This window comes from Primulina tabacum, chromosome 10 (assembly GCF_025594145.1).
Source record: "Primulina tabacum isolate GXHZ01 chromosome 10, ASM2559414v2, whole genome shotgun sequence".
In the NCBI taxonomy this organism is placed as follows: domain Eukaryota; kingdom Viridiplantae; phylum Streptophyta; class Magnoliopsida; order Lamiales; family Gesneriaceae; genus Primulina; species Primulina tabacum.
The window spans coordinates 7,271,045-7,293,050 of record NC_134559.1 but is presented as its reverse complement, the minus strand read 5'-3'; the positions used below and the strand labels follow the sequence as shown (position 1 = coordinate 7,293,050).

The 22,006-nt window shown below is 37.1% G+C and overlaps 3 protein-coding genes across 3 annotated transcripts; 2 read left to right on the top strand and 1 right to left on the bottom strand.

The window, feature by feature from the left end:
* Positions 1 to 1,784: 1,784 nt before the first annotated feature.
* On the top strand, positions 1,785 to 2,719 carry LOC142505346 (protein OXIDATIVE STRESS 3-like). The gene is made up of 2 exons (XM_075618296.1): positions 1,785 to 2,105; positions 2,268 to 2,719. Exons 1-2 carry the CDS (start codon positions 1,870 to 1,872, stop codon positions 2,524 to 2,526), a joined length of 495 nt encoding a protein of 164 aa, XP_075474411.1. The 5' UTR covers positions 1,785 to 1,869; the 3' UTR covers positions 2,527 to 2,719.
* A 3,049-nt stretch (positions 2,720 to 5,768) lies between these two features.
* On the top strand, positions 5,769 to 16,303 carry LOC142505919 (serine/threonine-protein kinase VPS15-like). Its single transcript, XM_075619062.1, is given in 12 exon segments — positions 5,769 to 6,289; positions 7,763 to 7,885; positions 7,982 to 8,027; positions 8,116 to 8,276; positions 9,519 to 9,598; positions 10,452 to 10,557; positions 10,781 to 10,957; positions 11,028 to 13,379; positions 13,382 to 14,188; positions 14,729 to 14,976; positions 15,082 to 15,181; positions 16,021 to 16,303. Coding segments are annotated over 12 exon segments (4,650 nt in total). The 5' UTR covers positions 5,769 to 6,016; the 3' UTR covers positions 16,198 to 16,303.
* A 1,294-nt stretch (positions 16,304 to 17,597) lies between these two features.
* Positions 17,598 to 18,224, bottom strand: LOC142504874 (uncharacterized). The gene has a single exon (XM_075617718.1). It carries the CDS (start codon positions 18,222 to 18,224, stop codon positions 17,598 to 17,600), a length of 627 nt encoding a protein of 208 aa, XP_075473833.1.
* Between the last annotated feature and the right edge of the window lie 3,782 nt (positions 18,225 to 22,006).

Genomic DNA, 22,006 nt, shown 5'->3' with positions numbered 1-22,006 from the left:
CGAGCTCGGCTCGTTAAAAGCTCGAGCTCGGCTCGTTAAAAGCTCGTTTAGCATGTTAATCAAGCCAGGCTCGAGCTCGGCTCGTTAAAAGCTCCTTTAACATGTTAATCAAGCCAGACTCGAGCTTGATTCATTAATAGCTCGTTTAACATGTTTAACAAGCCTGTCTTGAGCTTGTCTCGTTTTCGAGCTCGATAAGCATAGAATTGAGCTCGAATTGAGCTCGAGTTTGAGTTTGAATCGAGCTTGTTAAAAATTAAATATATCTATAAACTAATTTTAAAACAGACATAAAAATGTAAATTCATTCATAAATAACCAAAACGACACAAATAAGAGCAAAACAAAAAAATAAGTATATTATTGATCATTCCAAAATCATGTTTGCGAGCCACCTAAACGAGCCGAGCTCGAGCTTGAGTACGAGCCACCTAATCGAGCCGAGCTCGAGCTCGAGCTCGCGAGCTTATTATCGAACATGTTTGCGAGCTCACGAGCCGAATATCCTTAAGCTTGAGCTTGGTTTGATTAAATTTTCGAGCTCAAAATCGAGCTTGGGCTTGGTTTGATATGATTAACAAACAAACCCAAACGAGCTTTTTATCGAACCGATCTTCGAATAGCTCGCAAACCGTTTGGTTCATTTACATCCCTAGCTACAAACAACAAATATAGCCTAAAATTTAATGAAGGAAAAAAAACACTTATTAACAAAATGTCTATAAGTAGATATCAAATATTTTAGCCGATAAATTATATGATAATATATATATATATTTTTTGGAAAATAACATTTATAAATACTTACATACTTATCTATGCATACGTTAATAGGCCAAAACATTATATTTTATCATACATCGCAAACATGAAAAAGAGTATTCAAGTTGAAATAGTCACACACACACACACACACACACACACACACACACATATATATATATATATATATATTACTTTAAATAAAATCATTTATTTTCCAAAAGAATAAATAACAACTCTCGAATTTTTCTAGCTTAGCAAAATCGATCGAGTTGATATGTTGGTTGTTTTTAGGGAAAATAATTTTTTTGGGAGATCAACTAAATATTTAAAATTTGGTTTTGGTACATTAACTTATATTTTTATCGACTTTGATCATATTTCGTTAGAACTAGCGTGAAACTGAAAATATTGTTATAGTGTTAGAAAATATTGTCATGGAAGCAGAAAATGCCGACATAGCGTCACCAAATAAACAAAAATAGTCGAAAAATTAAAATTAAGGTATCAAAACAAAAATTCTTACAAGAATGCATCGCGTAAACCCAAAATGGGACAAATCATTGACTATCGAGAAAGTAGATTAAAAAAAAAAACACACACACTCGCACACACACATATATATTGTTATTGATTATGTATAAAAATCATATAATGAAATTCAAATTCAAATTCAAGAAAGTGAAGGACTCGTTGGCATAATCTTTAAACTGTGGAATTTAAAAAACCATAACCACCAAAGTCTGCCTGGTATCATGACTTTGTGGGGACAAAAGATGCGGGAGATGGTGACAGTCTCCCCAAAGTGCAAAGTGCAAAGGCAAAGGCAAAGGCATCGGTGACTCGGATATGGATGGATTCAAACACACGACCTTATCCTCTTCCTTTGTACAATGTGAGATTCAAACCAAGAATGCCTCCCATGTTTATGGATATTACAAAACTGTACACCTAATCAAACCCACTCATTTTTAGCCACATATGCATCCCACTTCCATATATAATAATCCCCAAAGATGACATTATTTTATGTGACATTAAACGGACTTATCCTCACAAACAACCATCTCTCTTCTCTCTTGGCTTCTCTGGGTTCTTCCTTAATCAATGGGAGATCAAGAAATGAAGAATTTCCAAGAAATGGGATCGAAGAAGTCGGATGAATATTGTGGATCCATGGAGTCATCCTACTCTTCCATGAATGATTCGGTCGATTCATCTTCTTCCTCATCCTCCGAGCTAGCAGATGATTCATCATCACCATCTTCCAGCTCTGATTCTACTTCCCCTCAACTCGGACCTCTTTTTGAGTTGGCAGAGCTCATGTCCCAACTCCCTATCAAGTAAGCAAACACAAACTAAATTCCGATAATCATCTGCTATATATATTTTCTTCTTACACAAGTATTAATAAAGATTTACTTATCAAACAATAGAAATCAGGTATACCATGATTTGTTTTTAGCCAAGCTTACAGTATATATTCTGAAACTTGATTTGTGTAGGAGGGGTCTATCCAAGTACTATCATGGGAGATCACAAACTTTTGGGTCATTAGCAAGTGTGAAAAACCTAGAAGATCTTGCAAAGAAGGAGAGCTCTTACATGGAAAGAATGAAGTCGTGCAAGAGCTACGGGGGGAATTTGAATCATCACAAATTTGGCCCGAAGGCTACCATAACAAAGAAGTGCCCTAGAACATCATTGTCGCATGCTATGGCCACTAAAGTTGGCACCAACATGGTCATCAATTGTAAAAATTGATCACCTTTGTATTTTTTTACTCTTTTTTTTTCCCTTCTATATTTTGGGTCGTCTAACAATATTTTGAAGGGTTTTTGCTAGTACTTTGTAGCTTATATACTCCTTTTTTTGACGTTTATGGGGTGAAAAAGAAAGAAAATGGTGTCTTCCATATTATTTATCTGATCTTGTGCATATATATTTTATTGGTTTATGATTTGAGATAGATTATACAATAGATTATACATTGCATTTGAATTCTAAAACTTGATTACACGATACATTTGAAATTACAAAATTACTTTATTAGAATTTCGAAAATAAACTATGTATAATTTTTCTTGAACTAAAGGGTAGTACTATTCATTTCATTGGCCATGAGTTGGGAATTTTGATCCGGGACTTGGAGCAGCGAGTTGATCTATATTCACAAAAACTTATGTGAGACGATCTCACTGGTCGTATTTTGTGAGATGGATCTCTTATTTGGGTCATCCATGAAAATGTATTATTTTTTATGCTAAGAGTATTACTTTTTATTGTGAATATCGGTAGAGTTGACCCGTTTCACAGATAAAGATTCATGAGACCGTCTCATAAGAGACCTACTCATCTATATTTTAATCAGATTTAGCTTTGTGTATGAAACCAAAAATTTAAAATTATATACAAAGCAAGCATGAGAATAATTGTACTATGTTCCTATAATAATAAATATGAAATCTATTTTTTATGTTAAGCTATTACTCTAAATAAGATTCCTGTTTTCTGTGGAAAATGCCCGTATAAATAATTACGATTTTACTTATGGATAAATCTTCAATATCTTGTTCATTCACAACAAAATATTTTCTTTGTGCGTCGGTAAAAAAGAACATGTTTTTGAGTCGTTCTCAATTTCTGAGTCTGATTGCCAAAAAACTACTACAAAATTATAACTAAATTCATCCTGACATATGGGTATTGTAATTCCCCACCTTTCTATAATCCAAATTTCCAATATATACGTTTGTGTATATCACACATTGATGATATATTGAACACACATGATTATTTACTAATCTAGCAACAATATTATATCTATTAGTAAAATATGAGGTTTGAATTCGGCCGTTATTTTAGCTCGAGCTCGATTCGAAAATCGAATTTTTTTGGTTTAAGTTCGGCTCAAAAAAAAAACTTCGAGTTTGAGTTTGTTTCAGAATTTTTTTGAACATATTCGCGACCTGTTCAAACTAACGTTTGTATAGTAAGTTTCGAGAATGAATGATCGAAAGCTCGAGATGTCTGAAATGCTAGAAATGTATATATATGTAATGTATAAGTATACTATATTAATAAAATATTAAAGCTCGCAGGCGGTTCGCGAACTATCAAACAAAATGACTTTGGATAGAGTTCGGATTAAAAAAATTTCGAACATATTCGAGTTCGAATCCATTTTGATAAATTCAAATATGAGATTAATATTTATATGACTGAAAATTAAAGCTCGCAGGCGGTTCACGAACTGCAACAAAATGACTTTGGATAGAGTCCGGCTTAAAAAAATTTCAAACATATTCGGGTTCGAATCCATTTGATAAATTCGAATATGAGATTAATATTGATATCACATTGAAAATTCGATGATCAACTCGATTAATAAAATATAAATAATAATTAATGCTTTGTTCTTATCCATTTCGTTACAGTCCTTGTCAAACCCGGCATCTGCCAATAAGATTAAAGACCCAACAAAAAAAAATTCAGTGAGCAAAGAAGATGAAAAACACGAGCAAGGGTTCCAAATCGAGCGTCAAGCCCAACGGCCCCGAGCTGAGGAAGGACCGCAAATCGGCCACAGGCGTCAGCGGATCCCCCAAGAAAGGCGGCCATGGCGGAAAATTCACGTGGGCAGGCGACGGATACTCGCCGGCCGAGCTGGGATGGGCGGACAAAGAAGCCATGGATGCCAATTATCCGAACATCGAAGATCGCGATGTGGTTGGTGCTTGACTCCACACGCCCTCCTCGATTCTGATCCATGCATCGCCCGCTGTGTATATAGATTTCAATAATTCAGATCTGTTTCCTCGCGTTTAGAGATATGATCTGGGTGCCTACCTTCTTTGTAATTAATTAGTCTCGCCTTTTTTTCTTGATGTATGGAAGGAATTCTGCGGTGTTATTGTGGTGTGTTTCGTTATGACCAAATTACTGAGGAATGAATGCTACGCAGATTCAGTTGTGAAAGGTGTTCATTGTTCGTATTGTATACGAGCAACCACTTGTTGACACATATTATCGAAGGGCCAACTTTTTTCCCATTATCAATCCAAAATTTCTCTGAAGATCATCAATTGGCAATATCTATCTTGAATTTTTTGAGATTTTGGTGAGCTTAAGCCTCAACAAGTTTTGATGTATCATTTGGCTCAAATGGGAGATTAAGATTGAGCATAAAACGGAGCTTCAATTTTTAAACAGATCCTATAGGTGAAAATGTTCAGATCTTTGGAGCACAGAATCGTGTTATTTTGAGGAAGTTCTCTGAGTGTGTACATTTTAAGAGTACATTCGAACGAGAGTCAGTAAAAACTTGTGTTTGACGGTTTTATGAGTAGTATTTTATGAAACAGATCTCTTGTTTAGGTCATCCATGAAAAATTATTATTTTTAATGTTAAGAGTATTACTTTTTATTATGAATATCGGTAGGATTAACCCGTCTCACAGATAAAGATTTGTGAGATCATTTCACAAGAAACCTAATCATCACTTATAACATGATATTCACGTCTCAACTTCGACCATCCTATCTTTCTGTAAATTATTGGTATCTTTTTCCTTTTAAATTTACTTCGAAAATAATATACTTTTTATTCATGCAAAATTTACCCAATTGTAAATATGTTAATTTTTTCATCATCTAGGAGCCAATTGATTTATTACATAGAAATAGATATGTAAAATCGTTTTCAAGATACTAATCGATTTTCTATAATACATTTTCCGAATTAGAAGTTATATGTTAATTAAATATACAAAATAATATTTATAATTCAGGTTGGATATATAAAATCTGGTTAGTGAAGAGTTATCTGGCTTGAAATATACATAGTATAAATAAAAAAACCCAATAAAAACATTTATTAAATTAAAAAAATCCAATAAAAAACATTTATTAAATTAATGTATTAATGGATGGCAATTGGGTCGGATCCATTGTCCGGTTATGAACCGAAATTAACGAATTTGCTCCCTAGTTCAGCGTAGAATATGATCCAATCAATGATAATAATAAATTAATTGGAAAAAGAAGATCTCCCCTTCGATCATCTGCAAAAAGAAGAGTGGACAAATAGGAAATTGATGGCCCGAGCTCTGTAATCGATTGTCTTCACTCCCAAAAAATCTCCAGAGCTTCAAATTCTACCCGCGTGTCGCAGTTCCTTCCCCTCCATTATCGATCAATTTCGAACTCATGGTAACAGTATAATTTATAGAGAAATAGACAGTTGAGGAAGAAAATGGGCAATAAGATCGCGCGGACTACGCAGGCGTCGGCGACGGAGTATTATCTGCACGATTTGCCATCGTCTTACAATTTGGTGCTGAAGGAAGTGTTGGGGAGGGGGCGTTTCCTCAAATCCATACTGTGCAAGCATGACGAGGGTTTGGTTCTGGTCAAGGTCTACTTCAAGAGAGGCGATTCCATCACTCTAAGAGATTACGAGCTCCGTCTCAATCACATTCGAGATGTCTTTTCCAACCTTGATCACTCCCACGTTTGGCCCTTCCAGGTAAAATATTAACTCCATGTGGATTATGGTTTGAGGATGCGATTAGTGTATATATGGGTTTGGACAATCCTCACCTCTTGAGCTAGCTTTTGGGGTTGAGTTAGTTTCAAGTTTCATTCTTAACATGGTATCAGAGCCCGGGTTCACCGTTATATGTTGGACTGCCTATATTAGGCCATCCGTTCTGCCCATAGTTGGGTCATTTGTAAACTCCACGCTCCAGATATTTATTCCTGGGCGTGAGAGCGGTGTGTTAATTGTCCCACATCGGTTGAATAAATAACCTTGGAGTTGTATATATGGGCTTGGATAATCCTCCCCTCTTGAGCTAGCTTTTGGGGTTGAGTTAGGTCCAAATTCCATTCTTAACATGTGTTGTGTCAGAGAATAATTTACATTAATTGTTATTAGCGCTGCTGTAACGTATCATGGTCCTATATCGCGGCTAAAAAGGCTGCTGTAACGTGTCATGGTTGATCCCACGTCGCTTAGAAAAATCCTACTCATGGGTTTATAACCTCTTGGGCACTCTGTTCGATATCTAGCTTTTGAAAGTGAGTTTTGGGGATGACCCTCATTAGTCATTCTGGTGGGTAGGGAGGACTGCTACCGGCATATGCGTGGGGTCCACGAAGTTACACGAGGAGGGCTGCTACCCACATGCGTATAGGATCCGCGAAGTCACCACCGTTGTGGACGTCGGTTCTCCAAGGGATGGATTGTAATGTACCATGGTTTGTCCCACATTGCTTTTGAAAAGTCTGCCTTGTGGGTTTATAACCTCTTGGGCACCCTCCTCTCGATAGCTAGCTTTAGCGTGAGTTTTAAAAAAGGGTTGTGACAGCTGCTATGTTTCTTGTAATGAACACGACGAGTTTTATGGAAGTGAGGAGTTTGATTTATGATGATTGTGGATGCTCTATAGTGCAATCTTTGGTCTTTTTTGCTGTTAAAGGTAGAAGAGGATTGAGTTCTTTTTTGGAGTGGTATACCTTTTTTTTATTTGGCTGAATTTGATTCTGAAAGTTGTTTACTCGGAGAGCCAAAATCTCAGTTCTTTTGTTTGAACTGGGTGATTATGTAATTCACACGATTGCTGTTGAATTGCTGGGGTAGGGCACTGCTCTGAAATTCCAAGTGTCTAGTGGATGAACAATCATCACGAAAGCTATGAATGGTAATTTTCACAAAACTTATGTCTGTAAGGAGTGTTCCATGTCATGCCTTCTTATAGTGGTATCGAAGAGATAATTGGTTGTGAATTTGTAGTTTGACAAGTTACAGCAAAATGTAAAGTTCATATCCTAAATTTCTCTCGTTTGGAAATTTGTGCCTTTAGTTTCCAGAGAGACTGCCTTATCATAATTAGTTTTATTCATTAAGGTTTATAGTTGCATTGAATTTCATTGCTGCCAATTAGTTCCTCAGATTCCAAACAGTTAAACAGATGCCATTTTTGGGTTCATTTTGCAGTTTTGGCTTAAAACAGATAAAGCTGCTTATTTATTGAGGCAATACTTCTTTAACAATCTTCACGATCGGTTGAGCACTCGACCTTTTCTCTCTCTTGTCGAAAAGAAATGGCTAGCATTTCAGGTTCACGTCTCTCACTCAAATCTTTTTGATGCTGTAGGAGTTTGAATTTGTGCCAAAGATGCGAATGTTTAGAAACTTACTCAATGCATTTTGCAGTTACTTTATGCTGTGAAACAGAGCCATGAGCATGGAGTATGTCATGGTGAGATGAAGCCAGAAATTCAAAATGCATAGCTGCAAAGTTTCTATTTTTCGTCCACTTATTTTTTTTGTCAATAAATTTACTGCAGGTGATATTAAGTGCGAGAATGTGCTGGTCACTTCCTGGAATTGGCTGTACCTCGCTGATTTCGCATCATTTAAGCCTACATATATTCCGCATGATGATCCATCTGATTTTTCGTTTTTCTTTGATACTGGAGAAAGAAGACGCTGTTATGTTGCACCTGAGGTTTGTTTTTCTGTTATTTTGTTTCTTGAATCCTTTCTGGTCGTGTTGACGATGATAACCTTTATAGACACAGAACTTCAGTCAAAAGTATAAATGCTTTAATGATTGCGTGCTGAACAATTCATATCTACAGGGCTTATATGTTTTAGTGGTTCGAGGCTAAGAGAATCTTTTTAGACTTTAGATGCATTAGTGTTTATTTCGCTAAGAAACATATTCCATATTCATGTGACGGTATCAACTCATGATCTTTCAAGTGCGGAAGCAAATGTGAGCATAACCAATTCACTAGTACCATTTGTTCATGCTTGATTATCTTCTTAGTTTCTTATTCTGTCCTTGGAATTCGTTTTACTTTGATTCTCTTTACTCATGCCTTTCCCTATACAATAACTTCAGTTTCCCTGTACAATTCTTATATGAATGTTGGATTCATATTCTACAGGATCATTATTGAATATAATATCAACTTGCATTCTGTCTCATGTCTTCTTTCCACTCCACTTTTTAATCTTCTACCTGTTAATTTTCTGTTTTTACTTTTGTTCCAAAAAGAGCGCCGTGTATACTCTTTTTTACCTCGTCAAAGACCGATCTTTGCCCTATGTCAAAGTACACCAATAGAATCTTACCACCATTTTAATATCAAATTGTTCTGGTACTGATTTTCTTTAAAAGGGAGATTATTCTAAAAGCTATTGGATTTCATTTTGTTGTCGTTGATCTGGATTCTGGGTTTATACAAAATTTTAACAAATTTATTCTTCCTTTTCCCCTTGAAATTTATGAAATAGAAGTTCAGTTTGTGTAATCTATGTGAAGAATCTTATGTGGCATCACTAATCCTCTTCAGATATTGCCTTGACAGTTGCAAGTTTAGGGTATTTTTCATCCACACCACTATCATAACTATTATCTTAGATCCTTTTAGGCACAAAGGAATGGGTTGAAAATTTTATCATAATTCCTGAATTCCTTCCCATCCTCATTTTTAGTTTTTTAACTTTTGTTGCATGGAGAGTGCAGAACAATCTCAGAAAATTTAGGGGATTCAGTCATCAAGATTCTAATGGCATCTGCATTTTGCGCCATGAAGTTCCCATCATCTATCAAGCGATAAATCGAAAAAATAATATGTATCTCTGTGGGTTTTTATGCAGCTTGCATTGTATTTTCCCTTCTCTAATATTTGGAGTATTCTGTTTTTCATACCATGAGATCAAATAATACAATACATTCCAGAGGTTTTATGAGCATGGAGGCAAGATGCAAATGGCACAAGATGCACCTTTGACGCCAGCAATGGACATCTTTTCAGTAGGGTGAGAATTTTATTGCTTGATGCGATAACCTTTGATGGAAATTCTCATCAGGCATTATTTATATACTTGCATGATGTGATGTGATCAAGTGATCTAACATTTGAAGAACTCCTTGGTTAGTTGGATAAATCCATCTAGAGCATTTAAATCATGGATGGAAAATAATTTTCTCGAAGCGTCGACGTCTTATTTTACAATCTCTGTTCCATTTGACTAGTTTTTCCTATCAGAGAAAGTTGCACCAAAATGGGTGGAACCATCATTGTAATCTGTCGGGACGTTGCCATGCTGAAGTTAGTGCTGATGACATGTTTTATCCAATTTTAACGTAATGTGAATGACACGTGATAGTAGAGTGTAGGCTGAAACACACAGCTTTGTAATTATTTTAATCTGCAATGCCATGTCTCCGCATTAGCCTATTAGTTATCCCGGTTATTTTTATTATATCTCAAGTGACTGTGTTTGTTTTTTACAATTTGGGTAGATAGTAAAACAAAATTTATAACATGATTGCCGCAGACTAGAAGAATTTGGGAATAACATTCTCTATCAACTTTTATCTGCTTTGAAAGAGGTTATTTTAGTTATCCAATGCCTTCCTCTATCAGCCAATTCATTAGTTTACTGGCTCAATTGTCTTTAGTTTGTTTTTAATTATTTTATGGATTGTATGAGACCTTTTTAGGAGGATTTGTTATTCAAGAGCTATTAGTTTTAGAATAAATATTTTTACCACGATCTTTCAAGCATAACCACTTGAATTTAGTGTTTTTTTATATGTATCATTTTTTATGTGGAAATATATCATATTTGGTTTCCAATTCCTGACGTTTTGAACATTCCTTTTTAGGTGTGTGATTGCTGAGCTTTTTCTTGAAGGTCAGCCATTGTTTGAGCTATCTCAACTTCTTGCATATCGAAGAGGACAGTATGACCCTAGCCAACATCTGGAAAAGGTACCTTCTTACGCATTGGGATCCTATTTCTGGTTAAGTTTTCCATTCACTTTTTTCAGTTGTTTAATCTTACCCACTATCTGTCTCTGGCTAAAATTTGTCCAATAATTCTGCAAGTAAACATCTCATATTAAATTGTGATACTATGTACTATCCAGAACACTTTCTTGAATTGGATTCCCAGAATACTAAGATGTTAACTTGTCCTTTTGGATGACTTCAGATTCCAGATTCAGGAATTCGTAAAATGATACTTCATATGATTCAATTGGATTCAGAGTCGAGACTGCCTGCTGAGAGCTACCTGCAGAACTATGCCGTTGTTGTGTTTCCAACTTACTTTTCACCATTTCTTCACAAATTCTATTCCTTGTTAAATCCTCTAAGTTCTGATGCAAGGGTAAGGAACTTGGATAATTCTCTTTGTATTGTTGTCCTAGGTTTTTCAGTCATAATTATTTCCGTTTCAGGTTCTAGCTTGTGAGACCTCGTTCCAAGAAATACTCAGGCAAATGATAGGCAATAGGACCGGCAATGATATCTTCTCTTCTACGGAAACTTTTCCAAATGATACAAGTCAATTGCCGCAAGCGATAGATGCAAAACAAGATATCAATAGGGCAAATATTTTATCGAGCAAAGGTGAAGAGACCAAGCAGAGCTCAAGTCATAATCATTTCGATCTTCTTGGGGATGTGAGTACGCTACTCAGGGATGTGAAGCAAAACAATGCTCATTTTAGTATGAATCCAGTGCCAGATAGTGTCGTTAATTCAGTTTATTCCCAAGATCAGAAGCAAAATGGATTGCAACTACCTGGGGAATTGATTCAAAGCATCTCCACTATATTCCAACGTAGTCACCTTCCATTCTTGAAGAAGATTACAATGACAGATTTGACCTCAATGATATTCGATTATGACAATCAATCAGACACTTATGGAGTGCCTTTTGTTCCATTACCTAGTGATATGATAAGCTGTGAGGGCATGGTACTGATTGCCTCACTTCTTTGTTCCTGCATTCGAAATGTCAAGGTACCTTTTATACGGCGGGTTGCTGTCCTGCTTCTGAAATCTTGTTCTTTATATATCTATGACGAAGATCGACTGCAACGTGTCCTTCCTTATATTATAGCGTTGCTTTCAGATTCAGCTGCAATTGTACGCTGTGCTGCATTAGAGGCTTTGTGCGACATTCTTCCTCTAGTCAGAGATTTTCCTCCTAGTGATGCCAAAATTTTTCCTGAATATATTCTTCCTATGCTTTCCATGCTTCCTGACGATCCTGAGGAAAGTGTTAGAATTTGTTATGCCAGCAATATATCTAAGCTTGCACTGACTTCTTATGGGTTCCTTATACACTCAAAAAGCCTGACTGAGGTAGGGGTTATTAATGAAGCAAGTTTATCGCAAAAGTCATTTATTACCAAAGGACGTTCTGATGAGCCACAGAGGGTGAGTACTGATATACAGCTTACACAGTTGAGAAAATCTATCTCAGAGGTTATTCAAGAACTTGTAATGGGTCCAAAGCAAACACCAAACATTAGGAGAGCACTCTTGCATGAAATCGGTAACCTTTGTTGGTTTTTGGGCCAGAAGCAGAGCAATGACTTCTTGCTGCCTATACTCCCTGCTTTTTTGAATGATCGAGATGAACAACTAAGGGCTGTATTTTATGGGCAAATAGTATATGTCTGTATTTTTGTGGGCCAGCGAAGTGTGGAGGAATATCTCTTACCTTACATTGAACAAGCATTAAATGATGTAACTGAGTCTGTTATTGTGAATGCACTAGTTTGCTTAGCTATCTTGTGCAGAAGCAATTATTTACGGAAGAGGATCCTGCTTGATATGATAGAGCGTGCTGTTCCTCTGTTATGCTATCCCGGTAAGTGGGTCAGGAGGTCAGCTGTCACCTTCATTGCATCGTGTAGTGAGAACTTAGGAGCAATTGATTCATATGTATTTATGGTCCCGCTCGTACGTCCTTTCTTACGTAGACAACCAGCATCTTTAGCCTCAGAAAAAGCTATCCTCTCGTGTCTGAAGCCATCGGCCTCGAGAGAATTGTATTATCAAGTTTTAGAAAATACCAGAAGTTCAGACATGCTTGAGAGACAGAGAAAGATTTGGTACAGCATGTCATCACAATCTAAGCAATTGGAAGCTGTAGAATTGATCCAGAAAACCGTCAAGGATTTGGATCTAATAAAGTGTTGGTCAGAGACAAAACATGATGATATACATCATAACCTTATTGGTAACACAGGGGAACACATGGATTTAACTGATTCGGATGATAAAAACAGTAAGTTCAAACCCATGGGAAGAATAATACGTAATGATTTGAGCCTGGAGGAAGCCCAAGATCGTGCAGCATCAGAAAAGTCTGAGTTGTCTGGATTTATGTCACCACAAATGAGTTGCATGAACAGCTTTATTGATAAATCATCAGAAAGTATACCTTTGTACTTCTTTAAGGTTGACAACCAGCGAACAGGTAGCGCTGCTCTTGCTACATCTGATTCTTCATTTCCACAAAATTCTTTAGATTTTAGTTCTTCCTCCTTGCATTGGATGGATCCAATAAATAAATCATTTAGTTTAGCCAGTACGATCCCAGGTCCTAAGCTAGTATCGGGATCAATTTATGTTGGCAATGGTCCTGCACAATTGCGAAGAGTGGTGCATGAAGTAGAAGACAGAGAAATTGATGAAACTACCCCTATTACTAGCAAATTTAATGAAGTGGGATTGTCTGATAGGATGAAAAGGAGCTCTATAGAAAATCACTCTACAAACACTGAGCTGCTGGACCATCCCCAGCAGCTTGGTCATCCACTGTTCCAGATTCAGGCTGGAGGCCTCGGGGTATGTTGGTTGCACATCTCCAGGAGCACAAATCTGCTGTCAATGATATTTCTATTTCCGTGGACCACCACTTTTTTGTTAGTGCTTCTGAAGATTCTACTGTAAAGATATGGGATTGCAAGAAGCTGGAGAAGGACATCTCATTTAGGTCTAGGCTAACCTATTCATTGGGTGGTAGTCGAGCACTTTGTTGTGCTGTGCTTCAAGGTTCTACACAAATTGTTGTTGGGGAAAGTGATGGGATCATACATCTATTTTCTGTTGATCACATCTCTAGAGGGCTTGGCAATGTTGTTGAAAATTATTCTGGTATAACAGATGTTAAAAGGAATGGTTTTGGAGAAGGTGCTATACTAAGCCTTCTGAACTACTCTGCAGATGGAAGTGCTGGCAAAACAGTTCTATGCAGCACACAAAATTGCGGGATCCATCTCTGGGATACAAGAACAATCTCTCATGCCTGGCGTACAAAAGTGCTTCCTGAGGAGGGTTATATAGCTTCTCTGGCGGCAGACCCTTGTGGTAATTGGTTTGTATCGGGATCATCAAGGGGTGTGCTTACTTTGTGGGATCTGAGATTCTGCATACCTATTAACTCATGGCAATATTCTCCTGCATGCCCTATTGAAAAGATTTGTCTTTTTGTTCCTCCTATTGGTACACCCTTGTCTGTGGCTACAAGACCATTGGTGTATGTTGCGGCTGGGTGTAATGAAGTTTCGCTTTGGAATGCAGAAAATGGAAGCCGCCACCAGGTACAGAATATTCTGTTTTGTCATATTTCCTGTTTTATGGTGTTTTCCCCTATATATTTCTCGTTGCACAGCATCATAATGTTGATGCATTAAATGAAATATTAGTTCTTGTTACATGATGTTTATTATTTTTGTGTGATTGGATCCATTTTATTCATCTTCTTTCTTGTATGATGCATGGCCATGTTTTCGAGTGAGGCAATGTATGTATTAAATAGAGGTTTTGTAAAGTAACATTGTTATTTGTTTCAATTATGAAACTGAAGAAACATGGGCGATAATGTGTTTTTTTTAACATGGTGTATGCCATGTTTTGATTTTACCAAAAAGAACAGAATGTGCATGGATTAAAAAGTTGTATGAGAATTGAGATGGCTACTTCCATTAGATTTGTCACCAATTTCCATGAGCACTTTCTGGATTCTCCATATCATTCATAAGAACTTCGAAAAGCTGTCATTACTTCCAGTGGTGAAATTTTAGCTAGGAACCTACCTATGACTAGTCACTCTAGTATGGAATCATTGCTCATTTTTGCAGGTGTTTAGAACAGCAAACAATGAGGCTGAAGCTGAGAATTATGAGTCGCCATGGGCACTTGCCAGACCCTCTGCTAAGACCAACACTAAATCAGAATTGAGGCAAAATTTGAATTCGAAGTATAGGATTGATGAGCTGAATGAATCTCCCCTTCGTCTTCCTGGTATCCGTGCATTGCTTCCATTACCTGGTGGAGATCTTTTAACTGGGGGAACTGACTTGAAGATACGCCGATGGTACCATTGCAGGTACTCATTTGTTCTTTTCTTTTGAGATCGAGGTTTTTGTGTTTGTATTCGGTTTACTTCTTATACAATTTTGCTCATCTTATTGGATACTGTTTGTATGTGTAGCCCGGATCGGAGTTATTGTGTATGTGGACCATCTGTTAAAGGAGTTGGAAATGATGATTTTTATGAGACAAAATCTAGCTTCGGGGTGCAAGTTGTGCAGGTAATCAGCCGCTAAGATCTGCCTCTTATTTCTCTGTTCCAGTTGGTATTGGTGCAATAAGAGTTCTTTAAAATTTAAATGGGTCAGATACCTTTTCTAATGTAGCGCTTAGATGGAAAGATTTGATTTGAAGGGAGGGATTTGATTTGATAAGGGATTTGAACAATGAATTTGAAATATGACTTATCTTAGTTGTTTTTAAATTCATCATAGTTATCATTACATTTACATAAGTTAACAGAAGGGTTGGATTTGAAACTCATCCGACAAAAATTCATTCAATCAACCAAATGGAATGAAATCCATTGTTTTAAATCCCACAATCCAAGCGCAATCAAAGGAAATTTACATCTTATTATGGTAGATTTCCACTTCTACATACAACCTAGTTTGACAAAACAAAATCTATGTGAGGTATTCATTATTTACATTTTAAAGCCTAAAGAAATATTTGACTCCAGTTTCTTCATCTTTTTTTTGCTGCCAGTGGTGTATTGAAGTGTTAAAAATCTGATTAAAAAATCTTCTTTGTGGATTTGCATCTTATTATGTTAGCTTTCCGAGTTTATTATGAAATAACAGCATGAAAGAATAGGGAAATTTCAAGTAAAGTTAGTCCGTCGCATGTAATTTGTATAATTCCAGAAAATCCTTGGATGATGAGTCCTGAATACTCGAACCCCTTGAAAGCCATCGCCTGTTTTAAAAAATAAATTTGGCATGCCTTATTTACTGAATCACGTTGCAATTTTTTTCTTTGTTTAAATATTGAAACATATTATCTCCATGTAATCCATAAACTTGTACGTAAGACTATTTTATGGCGCAATTCCAAACAGGAAGCAAAGAGACGACCACTGGCAACCAAATTGACTAGGAAAGCTACTATTGCCGCTGCCGCCACAGATTCTGCAGGGTGTCACCATGATTCTATCCTCTCTTTGGCTTCTGTGAAATTGAAACAGAGACTTCTGATATCAAGCAGCCGAGATGGAGCCATAAAGGTATGGAAGTAAGGGCCTTTCACATTCATGGATTACTGGTTTTTTTTTTTGTACATATTTAGTTAGAATACATGTAAAAAAATATACATTTAAGATATAGAAGGCAATGGTTGAGGTTGCTCTGATAATCGAGCCTTGGGGCATCTCATTACAGCTTATTGTACAGTTTGATTGAACTAAGTTATTGTACACTATGCATTAGAAATTTTTTCCCCAGAAGATCAAATGAATTGTCTAAAAACGTCTTGGTAATCCTACTTTTTGGATATTTTGTTTCTATTATGTTCTGATTTGACTTCAGTCCAGAATCATCTGCAATTTAGGTCACCTGGGAAACATTATGCCATTAGTTCCAAACATACATGCGATATTTATATTATATCACAGTACGCACAGTACCTTACGTGCAATACAATCCACAACCGCCCATGGATTATGGATTGTATGCACCATTTGTGGAGTAGAATGTGTCATAATATGGAGATCTAGATTTAAATTTCTTCACCATCTTCCAGCTTAGCATTTGAAAGTTTCTAGATAAATATGTGGTTGGACCAACCATACTATCACATCAAATGATTAAAATACAGCGTCCAAGCTTAAACTAACACAAACAAAAGATGTTAATTATACATTAAACATCCATGAACATGAATTTTGCTCCGAACATGCAAGATAATAGTACTCATAACGAGTCATCTGAAGCATTTTCCATTTGTCATGATGTATATACAAAAGGACCAAGCCATTAGTTTGCGAGCATTCGTTTTAGTTCACAAAACCCTTGAGGCACAAGGAAGCTTGTGTAATTGCTCTTGCAACTCTCCAAATTTGATGATGTACAGAATGCCCTGAATCTGCAGTATTCAAGCTCTTCGCCTTTTCGCTAGTGTCGTCTATCCCAGGAAAGGACTTTGAACCATAGTCATTATACTTTGATGGTGCATATATCTGAACAAATTAAAACTATATTCACACACACGTGTGTATCTGTGTGTGCATAATAACTTATGGGTACTTGTATAATACAGACATGAATTCCTTTATATGTAGAGTGAAACATAGCAAATGTTTGTAGCACAATCTTCCAGGAAGCCCTTCCCCATCTGTAAAAGCACGCTCTGTCATCATAAGTCGATCATTTAGCCCTCTAACTAAATTCTTGTTATCTTTCCACAACCAAGCTCAACCCTTTCTTCCTTATAGTGACTATACAATGGCGCTCACTTCTGTTATCCATTTTAAATGCAAATATTGATTATAAAGTAAGCATCACCTTTTTTTTTTAAATGAACTGAATTCATTAAAATAGGTAAAAAGTATTTGGTACAAATATACTGGACATCCCCAGGAGATAAAAACAGATCAATATTCTAAAATAGACCTTAAAGCACAATACGAAAATAAAACAATTACACTAAAATCATTACATAAGTTGTTTCAGGGACACATCGGTAAATGTGGATCATCTTATTCATGCTCAACCAGCTGCGAACTCTGTCCCAAATCTGTTTTGAAACTCTGCACTGGAAGAACAGGTGCGCAACTGACTCATTTGCGTGGTTACATAGAACACATCTTCGATCCAATACAAATCCCAACCTATCTCGTGTCAAGAGCTTCGAGTGAACAAGCAACCAAAGAACAAAGAGATGTTTTGGAAGAATACAAATCTTCGCCAGTAGAGATTTCCACGGCCACACCCCCTTCGCATTCACAAAATACGCATAGGCTTTAGATAGCCCTCCACTAATACCAAACCAGTTATGTAGTCGAGCAGTGGCAGCCTCTATAGAACCAGATGTGCGAACAATGTCATCACGAATGAGCAGGATGTTCTTGATTAATGGTGAGTAGTCTTCGTTCCATCCCCAATTCCACACCCCTCCAAAACAACTGTAAACATGGTTCACCCATCTAATCCAAAGGGTATCTTTCTTCAAGTGAATATTCCACAGAGTCTTAGCTAACAATGCACGATTCCACGCTTTCAAATTCTTTAATCCCAATCCCCCGTCCGCGAGGGGCTTGCATAGCATTGACCATGCAATAGGCGGACGTTTCGTAGGCCAAACAAATTTGCGACAAATGGACTGAATAGAGTCAACTACACAGTTTGGTATCGGTAATATTGACAACCAGAAGCATCACCTTTTTCTTGTCGTGTATCTTTATGGCTGCTTTTTTCAGTTCCTCAATAGACTTGAATAGGGGAGCTGCAGACGAAAGGAACACGTTTTATACACGGTAGGATGCGTTCTGACGGAACGCGTTTTATACGCGTTTTCACACTGACAGGGAGCTCTATAAATAGAGCTCCTCCTTTCATTTTGAAATCATCCCTTCTTCGAGTTTTCTCTCATCTTATAAGCATTTGAGTGCTTAGTTCTATAATATTTGTGAGATGTTTTGTTCTCCTGTATTAAGAGAGTGTGTGTTCTCTTTGGAAACACAGTGAGTGAGTTGTACACCACAAAATATTATAGTGAAATTCTTTTCATCTTGCCAGTGGTTTTTACCATAATAATTTTTAGGGGTTTTTCATGTAAATCTCGGTGTCCAGTTTATTCTTTATTTTCGGGTTTTATTATCTCAAATTCTGCATGTGGGACCAACAAGTGGTATCAGAGCCTTGGTTTAAAATTTCTTAAAATTCTGAGTATACTCTGTGGTTGCAGCCTAGACTGATCTTCCACATCAGAAAAGATTTTTTGAGATTTTTTATTTAAGGCGGGATTATTTTGTCCAGTCTACTAAAATTGTTGTAGACATAATGACGGGAAGGTACGAGATAACAAAATTTAACGGAAACAATTTTATGCTATGGAAAATAAAGATACAAGCAGTTTTAAGAAAGGAGAATTGTTTGGCGGCTTTTGGAGATAGACCTGTGGAGATTGCGGATGATGGAAAGTGGAATGAGATGAATGACAATGCGGTTGCCAATTTACACTTGGCTAAGCAGACGAAGTTTTGTCAAGGATCTCTGAGATAAAAACAGCCAAAGTTACCTGGGATACTCTGACAAAGATGTACGAGGTCAAGTCGCTACACAACATGATTTTCCTAAAAAGAAGGCTTTATACTCTTTGGATGGTTTAATCTTCATCGATGACCGACCATATCAACACACTAAATACTCTATTTGCCCAACTCACTTTCATGGGGCATAAAATAGGGGAAAATGAACGTGCAGAGCTTCTACTTCAAAGTCTACCAGATTCATATGATCAACTTATCATCAATATTACCAACAATATTCTTATGGGCTTTCTAAGATTCGACGATGTCTTAACCGCGGGTCTCGGAGAAGAAAGTCGGCGCAAGAATAAGGAAGATAGGTTGGTAATTTCGAAGAAGGCAGAGGCTTTGCCGATGATAAGAGGAAGATTTATGGACCGTGACTCCAGTGGGAGCCAAAGGCGAGGTAGATCAAAGTCAAGAAGTAAGAAGAAAAATATTTACTGCTTTAAATGTGACGGTAAAGGGCACTTCAAGAAATAATGTATGAGTATCGAGAAGAGTTCTCAAGGAAATGTGGTCAGTACTTCAGGCAGTGGTGAAATATTATTCAGCGAAGCAATAAAAGTTGCAGAAGGAAGACACAAATTTTGTGACACATGGATTATGGATTCAGGAGCGACGTGGCACATGACGTCTCGGAGAGAATGGTTTGATCATTATGAACCAGTCTCAGGAGGATCTGTATTCATGGGAAATGATCATGCCTTGGAAATCGCTAGGGTCGGTACTGTCAAAATTAAAATGTTTGATGGCACCATTCGCACTATACAGGAGGTACGACATGTGAAAGGACTGACGAAAAATCTTTTGTCTTTGGGGCAATTGGATGATATCGGGTGCAAAACTCGAATTGAGAACGAGATCTTGAAAATTGTGAAGGGTGCGCTTGTGGTTATGAAGACGGAAAAAGTTGCTGCAAATCTGTATGTACTTTTGGGAGAAACACACAAAGAGGCAGAACTAGCTATTGCATCAATTGGTTCAGGAGAAGAATTAACAGTGTTATGGCATAGAAAGCTCGGGCATATGTCAGAACGAGGGTTGAAAATTCTCTCAGAACGGAAGCTGCTGCCGGGACTTACAAAAGTGTCACTACCCTTTTGTGAGCACTGTGTTACCAGTAAACAACACAGATTAAAGTTTGGCACTTCTACTGCCAGGAGCAAAAGCATATTAGAGCTGATTCATTCGGATGTTTGGCAAGCACCGGTTGTATCCCTAGGAGGAGCGAGATACTTTGTCTCGTTCATTGATGATTTCTCTAGGAGATGTTGGGTGTATCCAATCAAGAAGAAATCAGACGTTTTCCAGATCTTCAAAGATTTCAAAGCGCGGGTTGAACTTGTGTGGGGACCCGGACGCTAATTCATGTCTTAATCATTATTAATGTCAAACATAACAATTAAGAAAAGTAGGACTAATTTTTTTTTTCTTTTTAAATTATAAATGCGAAAACGTAACAGTAATCTATCTGATATACATGTCAAAGTCAAAGTACAATCATGTACTACATGTCTCTATCTCAACTAGGTTCAACGACTACATATCCAGTGCTGAATCCTATTCTGCTTCTGGGCCCGGATCTCCACGCTAACTAAAATCTCTCATCCTCTTCCTGATCCTGATCTTGTTCCACCTGTCGTCATGCACACATACAAACAAGACAACAGCTGGATAACTCCGGTGAGAATTACATTCCCAGTATAAATGATGTATACATGCATTTCATATAAACAGATATAACAGCATGAAACAAATATCCATAACATGTACCAAAATCAGAAATATGAATCAATACAAACTCTGAATCACACTCTGTGACTCTTAGACTCTGACTCGACTCATCCTAATCTAGGGATCCCGATTTGAATAAGAACGTAACAATCTCTCACCTACTCCCTCGGTCGTGGTGACGGTACGTTCTTATTACGGACTTTGGTCCTAGCTATACCGAATATCGGAAATAGAAGTCGCTCTTCTTCTAAGTCACATCGATATGACCAAACGTCCGGTGTCTTGGCGGTTCTGTCCAAGACTAGGCGGATCTGCCCTGACGTATCTTGCCGAACCTCTGTGACAATGTGCAATGGCCCAGCGACTATTCTTTCACTATCAGGCCCCTCTGTCACGAGATCAATCGCCTACGACTAGGCGCATTAGCCTATGACTCAATACATAAAGCAATAGACCAAAGATAACAATCACATCAATTGCAAATATCAATGCAATAAGATGAAGTATGTGATTTTGGGAAACTCCAGTCAAATCTAACTCGAGTTGTGCAATCCCGCATCAACCTCAATTTATACCTTTCGTTTCGTTCTGTCGATTTGACTCTGTCGAAGTCTCGAACTCCCTGCCTATCAAATCAATCTGGCAATAACAATATCGAATACACTGTATCAATGTATAACTCAATTCAAGACCTGTTCTGATCAATACTCAAATCAAACATAATCTGATCCATATCAATGATATCATGATACAATCTCAATCAATACTGAATCTGATCAAAATCAATCTACTGATGTTTCGACGGCATAACAATACAGTCTCGGTAACCCCGTCAATCTCAACATCACAGATATAATACCACAACTCATAATCGATATTAATACGAATCATAATCTTCAATAATAACGGATTATCATCTCAAATCTGTACAATCTCGATCATATTAGTTTGAAAAATTATAACAATTACATACACAATCTGTTCTTCAATCTGACTTCAATTATATACTGATCAGTATACCCAGAACACATAATATCAGTCAAATCACAATTCCCCAACATCA